At 38.3% G+C, this 7,943-nt stretch overlaps 1 protein-coding gene across 1 annotated transcript; it reads left to right on the forward strand.

Annotated features, from left to right (window-relative positions):
* Window positions 1-3,025: 3,025 nt before the first annotated feature.
* LOC104944354 (putative tyrosine-protein phosphatase auxilin) lies at window positions 3,026-7,653 on the forward strand. The gene is made up of 7 exons (XM_010769880.1): window positions 3,026-3,172; window positions 4,625-4,747; window positions 5,825-5,958; window positions 6,372-6,566; window positions 6,756-6,873; window positions 7,183-7,262; window positions 7,374-7,653. The coding sequence occupies exons 1-7, from the start codon at window positions 3,026-3,028 to the stop codon at window positions 7,645-7,647; spliced, it is 1,071 nt and encodes a 356-aa protein (XP_010768182.1). The 3' UTR covers window positions 7,648-7,653.
* The last annotated feature ends 290 nt before the right edge of the window (window positions 7,654-7,943 follow it).

Raw genomic sequence — 7,943 nt, forward strand, 5'->3', positions numbered from 1 at the left:
GGAAGTCTGAAGGAAGGGGCAGATTTTTTTCGGTTGTGTACTTTCAAATTCTAGCGCACTCGAGCTGGTTTCTCCATTCTTACCTACCCTACCTTTTAATAAATGCAGGCACATTTTTAGCACCTATTCATACTAAATCAGTTGTCCCTCCCCCTGGTGCCAGGACCAACAGATCCATCTCTAAGCTCAGCAGCCCTGTCCCCCCATAATGCTGAACCTGAACCAGCTTTTCTCCCAACTGAAGGAGGTGAGCAGCATTGTGTTGAATTACATGAAACTTAACATATTTGAAGGTAGACTATATATATATATATCAAAACAAAAAGCTAACATCTTATTTTAATTATACATTTCAAACACAGTATTTTCCCACATAGCCAATGATCTATATAAAACAAAAAACTGCTTTTAGTCTATTTGGATGATGGACAGTTTGAAGCGTTGAGTGAGGCTGTATTAGGTAAACTAAAATGTTAATCACCGACACTTTGGTTATGATATTAATACTAATGTTATTATATTAAAGCAGGGGTGGGGAACCTCCGGCCCCCGGGCCATATACGGACCGCTAGACCATTTGGTACGGCCCTCGAGGTAATTTATAAACAAAGTGGCCTGTGCCTGGTGGTGGGGCCCAATGTGATATATTTTCATGGGGCCCAAAATCCCTGGCGGCGCCCCTGAGGACCTGACATGGACTTATCACACTAACAGCATCACCAAAACAGCTAGACGGCGGCTCTTTTTTTAAAAATTGTATTGAACATGTTAGAAACAAAAAAAACAATAATAATAATTCAAGGTTCAAGGTATAAAAAAAATGTATTCTCAAAGTTTCTATCATGTTCAAAAGGGTCAAGAAGAAGCTTAAAAACGTTTAATATTTATTCTGGTCCTACCCCTGGACCAGAATAAATATTTCATGTAAAATTACAGTAATAGNTGATCGCTACCGACCGACCACCAGGCTTGTATGATGACATATAATGCCCATTGGTAGATTTCTGGCAGGTCGTCTGGCTGACGTCATCCCTCCTTCCATCCGATCCCTGTAACTTTTACCAAGAAAAAACATCGATTGATATTCAATATATTGGTAGATTTTACATCGACATACTTTATCTGTATACATTTTTTTGTAATATGCTACACATACCTATGCTAATCCCTTAAAAACCAAGCCCTTCGGGGGGGTCCATATGTATATATTTCTGAATCACAACTAAATATGTGTGAGGTGTTTTTAAAAGATTTACGTGGGAACCAATAAGCTTGGTGCCTTGAGTGTCAGAAGGTAAGAGAGGATTGACAGATGGACTAAGAACATTGTTTAGATATATGGTCTTTCCATTGGACAAGAAGAAAAATAATGAATAAGCACAACCTCATCGTATAAAGAACCAAGCTGATGGATTTAAAATGCGTTTAGATCTGTTGATGAGATTCACCAGTTTATGTATAAATATTCTCAACCTCATGCTCCTATAAGTAAAAAGACATAATTATCTAAAATTGAGCCTGAACACTAGGACTTAAAACACCACATGTTGACTGACAAATGGCAATTACAATGACTTACCATATACTATATTATTGCACCTGGCAAGTAATTCCAGGCTGTTGTGAGGCCAAATGGGGCTCTAATAAAGGTACCAGACAGGTACATTTAATAAAATTTGCTCCACAGAGTAATATGACAATTTGGTATAAAAAGACAAGTGTACCTTTTGCAAGATCGCCAGATGGTTGGCTAGTTCTGGCCAACAACTCCTCCCTTCTTCTGGAAGACAGATGTCAGCTGAGGTACGATGGCTGTCCAACTGTGCCATGAAAGGCCTGTTTCAAGTGGGATAGTGTTGATACGCTGGAATGTCAGCATGTATCTGTTATGCAAAAAAAAAAAGACAGAAGACAAAGAGCACATTCAGACATTGGTGGTAATGATATTTTGTATCTACTATATAATTAAAGGATAGATTCTAATTTATGACCTCCTCATTAACCAAGTCCATTGATAAGATGTGTATTGGTGTACAGTTTGTTCTAAACCAAGTATTCCCTATTAACTAAGGTAGATTGCAAAGAATCAAAAACTAGACCTGAAGCCTGTATGGTTGGTTTAAACCTTGCTAATACTTTTTTTAATTGACAATGGGTAAATGTTGAGTATAAAGTGAAAACCCCAATTCCAGCAGCAGCTGTTTTTCTCAGACAATCAAACAGACAGTTAGAGAATAGCTGGTGAAGAAAGCAGAACATTGAGCAGCTAAAAGAGCCAAAATACTTTACTAAGGAGTTGGTGCAGAGCATAAACAGAGCCAAAAGTTAGTGAATATTGGACTTATCAGATGGACAGAAACACCATTTCAAATGTATGATCATGTTGCTCTGTATCAGCTCGATGTGTACATTAAATAGGCATTTCACAATACATTCACCATGTGAAATATATAACTTACCTCATCAATATGGAGTATTGTGAGTAAGGTTCTGTTCCACATCACACCAACATCAGATAGCAAAACCTGCAATAAAAATAAAGATGAGCAGAAATTAAAACTAATAATAATGGTAAATGAAAAAAGGTAATTGATTGCCAATGATTACTAACTTGTGTTAGGCCAATGACTCAAAATCCTAAAAACTCCTTTGTGACAAACAATGTAACGTTTTTTTTTTAAAAAACTTTTGCTAAATGTTTAGACAAATTGCTTGTGTGCACTTACATGCTGAACTGTTATTGCACTTGATGCTTTTCTTAATTCTTTCATTGTACATGTATAATGACATTAAATGATTATATTCTATAGCATAAAAGCAATAAATGATTTCTAACTTTTGGCAAACTACCTAGTAGCTAGTAGGCTAGGTAGGCTTTGAGAAAAAAGATTATTAATGTACCCCTTTTAGAAGTGAAGTTATAGTCATTTGTTCTGGGAATGTCATTTTCGAGCCTGAGACCTAAAAAACAGGCTTGGGGCTTAACAGGTTAAACTCTTATTTTTTCTACTTCTTATTTTCAGTGATGACCTACCCAGCAGAGTCAGTGCAAATTGGCTACCAGAACCACGTAGAGGACATTCGCTCCTTCCTCGACAGTCGCCATGCCGACCATTACACTGTCTTCAACCTGTCACAACGCAACTACCGCGGTGCCAAATTCTCCAACAGGGTGAGTTTGATTCTGCCTCATGAAGCCATTACAGATTTATTTGTTTTTGATATAAATGTAGTTATTGGTAGGTGCATCTTTTTTTCTTCAGATTATTATAAAACTAGAGTGAGACCCACTCGGTAGCAAGTTGTGCCAAAACCCTCAGAGAAGTATCACAAGTTCTGACTCATACTCTGTCATACCCAACAAGCGAAGATTGACTTCTACAGAGTTATTTTAGCATCCGCTGTACGTTAACTGTCCAACACCAAACAGCAGACAGACTGTTTTTAACAAACAAACATTTATCAGACAGATAATTCCTCAGGAGTTAATAGAGGCCTCTTACATAAAAAGTGAATATTAGACTTCATGTGAACAGAGACCTAATTTAAAATGAATATACATGCTTTGTATATTTCAAATTTTCCAAAATAGTCATTTATTTTCCAAAAAGGCAAAATGTCATGCAACTATCATATTGTCCTAAACATGATATATTCCTTTACTTTACTGACACCTGGCAGAGCATGTGAGCGTAGCAGCCTGAAGCAAAAATGATCCCCACTCCACCTCCCTCACATGCCGGTAAAACATTTGTGGTGCGTTAAATTTGGTTCTCTTCTACACAAATGCATTGTTGCATTTGCTATAGCTCTGTTAAATGGGCTGGATGCTACTCTCCTACACAGGAGCAACATGCAAATATGATCACAGTCTTCAAAAATGTCTGTCAAACCCCCCTCAAAAAAAATCTAAAATGAGGAGGAGTGGTATCTTTTGAAAACAAGTGGAATAGTTCCTAGTGAATATCAAATAGTGCTTACATCACTTAACTCACCTATCATGCTTTGAGGATTATTACAATAGTCGCAATGAACAAAATATCAATTTCAAATACATTTATTTTAATAATTAGTATTGTTTTTGAAATGTTCAGTCCAAATGTAACACAGCAGCAATTCAACATGCATAATTTACATTGTTAACTTCAGGAATAACTACTTGTCTTTGGATAAATATTTACTTTATTGGTAACTACTAAAAGTGTTCCAGCTACTGTAAATCTCCATTTACAAAGCAAGATTTGAATCTGAATGCTCTATTTCTATTATTCTATCCCATCTTATGGTTATGACTAACCTCAGCATAGGGTCTTTGGTTTGTGTCATTTAGCATTTAGCACAGATTGTAGGAGTCAAATATCTATAGATTGCCACGGCCACCCTCTGACAGAAAACATCCAAAAAAGCTGAAAAGTCAATCTGTGGCGTTAACACAGCGAATATGGCCCCCTGTCTGCTTGTGGAGGTCGCTGTATCTCTCACATATCTTCCTATTTCTTTACCTTACTTCTTCCCTCTTTCTCCCTGCCTTCATATGCTTGTTTACATTTGCCTCCTCTGTTTCCGTGTCACTGCCTGTTTCCCTCATCCCCCTATCTGATATTTTGCTCCAAATTCTTTCCAGGTTTCCGAGTGTAACTGGCCTTCTCGTCAGGCTCCCAGCCTCCACAACCTTTTTGCTGTGTGTAAAAACATGCACAACTGGCTCAAACAGAATCCCAAGAATGTGTGTGTCATCACCTGCTCGGTAAGACGATGCTCATTATATACATATCATACACTTTTTTCATATTTGTTCATTGTTGGCCTGACATTGTACATTGCCATTTAGTTTACTATAACTGCATAAGTAAGGTTATCTTACTGTGAAGCACCTGTTTGGGTTGTCCCAAAACACATCTCCATGTTTTTCGGGTTGTGTTTTAATTGAATGAACATAGACAGACACATTAAAACTCAAAATCAATTGATTTCTAAGGTATTTTAAACTACAGTGTTTCGTGCCATATACATTTAGTTGTCAACGCAAAGGATTTGTCATCTTGGCTGTGTCATTATATAAAAAAGCACTTTAGAGAAACTTTAGTCTTGATATCAACTTAAATCTAAAAGGGAAAACGAGTATAAAACATGGTGATTAAAATTGGGACAGTAAATAGCATAATAGGGCCCCTATAAGAAAATTATTCAAACTGTTGTTTCATACAGTTTCACTTTTAGTAAGATGATTTTAAAACTGTCAGGCAAATTTCAAGCACAGCTTAAACCCTACATACAAATGTTTCGCAAAACAATCACTAATGAAGCACTCAATGAAACAGGTCTTTCTGTCTGTTCTAAATAAGTGATAGCCACACTGTACACTGGAATGTGGGAGACCATGTTATTGCCAAGTCACTTTGGTTTGGCTGGGTCTTGGCAAACAGTTCCAAGTTACATAACTTCCCCTAAACGGGTCCATCCGTTTTTTTCTCTGCTCCGGATCACAAGAATGTTGAAGATGATGTATATAACATTGGCTTCATTCAGAGGTGTTTTTAGAGTTGGTCTGTTTGGACACGTCTTCATTAGTAATTTTTGTACACTTATGTATTAAATGAACTTCTTTGTGCTATGACATACAGTAGGCAGCTTCAATTTTAACAGTTGTTCACAGACCTGTGTCTTGTCTGAGATAAAGTCACAATGTTCAGTGGCTGGATCTATTCATGGCCCTACACGCTGTGCAGGGGTTCAATTGCATGGCAGAAATCACCAAACAGTATATTATTGAAGCTTTAAAATATAATAGTTACCCAGCATATAATTTGCTTTGTGTTTATAGGATGGTCGGGCTCCCTCGGGTGTTTTGGTTTGTGCCATGTTCTGCTTCTGCCACCTCTTCAACAATCCAGTTCCTGCCATGCAGCTGCTCAGCGCCAAGAGACCAGGATCTGGCCTGTGGCCCTCACACCGCAGGTCAGTTTCAACTAATATACTTTATATGTGTGGGTGACAGAGAATTAGAAATATAAAAGGGGAAAAGAAGCAAAGGAACATGGGAATAAAAAATGTTAGACGAAGTAGGAGAAGGGGGGATTGTTTTTTTACCAAGAGATTACAACAACAGTTTTTGAGGTTTGTAACATTTACTTAATCAGCAGGTTATACCAAGAGCTGGCCGCCCCTCAAGGATGGACATTTTAATACCCTGCCAGCCAGTTCTGCATCATTTATTAGTCCTTGTTAGAGATTCAGTGCAAAATGAATAAGAGTTTATGGAAATAGCAGCAATAACTCATCCTTATCGTACACACATAACAAAACAAAAAGTGAGGCATTTGACATTGAAAACTAACACAGAGCGATTATCTTTCTTTCTCTCCATGCAGGTACATAGGCTATGTGTGCAGCATGGTATCGGAGAAGCCCAGTCTACCCCATTCCAAGCCCTTGATGATCAAGGGTCTTACAATAAGTCCAGTACCCTGCTTTAACAAGCAGCGTAGCGGCTGTCGGCCTTTCTGTGACGTCCTTATTGGAGAGACAAAGATCTTCAGCACTGCACAGGAGTACGAGAGGATGAGGTAGGGGCAGCACTATCTCATTTTAATTGTATAAGCCTTAAATAGGAATCGATACTTATGATACATTTGAAGATATAATCACAGAGATTTACATCATGCTTTTTATTCCTTATGCTCCACTCCCAACTTTCTTTGTCTCTCTCTAATTTGCCCATGTTTTTCTCCCTCCCACACACTCTTCATATCCAGAGAGCACAGGATCCAAGAGGGTAAGATCGCCTTTCCTCTAGGTGCGAGTGTACAAGGCGACGTCATTGTTTCAGTGTACCACATGAGGTCAACCATCGGAGGACGTCTCCAGGCCAAGGTCAATTTCATTTGCCTTTTTCACAATGATAATGTTGTTTGCACAAGATATATTATATTGAACTATTATCATCAAACAGTCTCAGGATGGGGCTGCTACTCAATTGAACATCTTTCCAACAAGTCACAGACACATAATATGATAGGTAAATTGTTGTAAGGAATTATTGATAAATCTATGATAATAGATGTATTTAGGATTGCAATGCAACATGTGATACAACAATGCATTTGACTATTGATGCAACTAAGAATGGTAGGCCTACACTACAAAAGCACATAGTCCAAGCATTTGATCTGTTGTTATTAGGTTTCAAACACACAGATCTTCCAGATTCAGTTCCATACTGGCTTCATTGCTCCTGGTACCACCGTGCTAAAGTTTAGCAAGTAAGGACTTTTTTTCTATTTGATAACATATATGAGAATGGAAGAAAAAAAAACCCTGCTGAGTAGTCTGTTTTCCCTCTCACTCTAACAAACATACATTTTCCCTGTCAGACCAGAGCTGGATGCATGTGACTCTCCTGAGAAGTATCCCCAGCTTTTCCATGTGATACTGGACGTGGAAGTAGAGGGGGTGGACAAGCAGAAAGACCTGACGCCGCCTTGGGAGCAGTTCCCCTGTAAGGACCTCAACCCCAATGTGCTCTTCTCCTGCCACCAGGAAAATCAGGACGCCCTTGCTATCGCTGGTAACGTTGGGATGGGTAGCTTACACTGGGTACTAAACTGCCTCTGCTCATTTGAACTGCACACATTTTTTTATCAATAACATAGATATTATATACTAATAAAGGACTGGCTTATCTAAAGCCAGTTGAGTAGCACTTGAAATGTTTGGATCTATGAAACCTGATGTACTTATATGATTCTGTTTTCTTCAAGGTTGTATCTTCCTGGTCGAATGTACTTATTGTAAGTCGCTTTGGATAAAAGCGTCAGCTAAATGCAATGTAATGTAATGTAATGTAATTTACAAACTCTTCAACTAGAACCGTAGTTATAGAAGGAATCTGTGTATGACCAGTGCTTGAATTGGGCCGGTACTCACCGGTACGCAGTCCCGGC

This window comes from Notothenia coriiceps, unplaced genomic scaffold (genome assembly GCF_000735185.1).
Source record: "Notothenia coriiceps isolate Sejong01 unplaced genomic scaffold, NC01 NC01_scaffold00000339, whole genome shotgun sequence".
Lineage (NCBI taxonomy): Eukaryota > Metazoa > Chordata > Actinopteri > Perciformes > Nototheniidae > Notothenia > Notothenia coriiceps.

Bases quoted from the DNA above. Each gene is read 5' to 3' on its own strand.
- LOC104944354 (XM_010769880.1), top strand. From the start codon at position 3,026: ATGACCTACCCAGCAGAGTCAGTGCAAATTGGCTACCAGAACCACGTA. The intron at 5,959-6,371 runs GTCAGTTTCAAC...CTCTCCATGCAG, and splicing joins CTGTGGCCCTCACACCGCAG to GTACATAGGCTATGTGTGCA. The intron at 7,263-7,373 runs GTAAGGACTTTT...TTTCCCTGTCAG, and splicing joins ACCGTGCTAAAGTTTAGCAA to ACCAGAGCTGGATGCATGTG.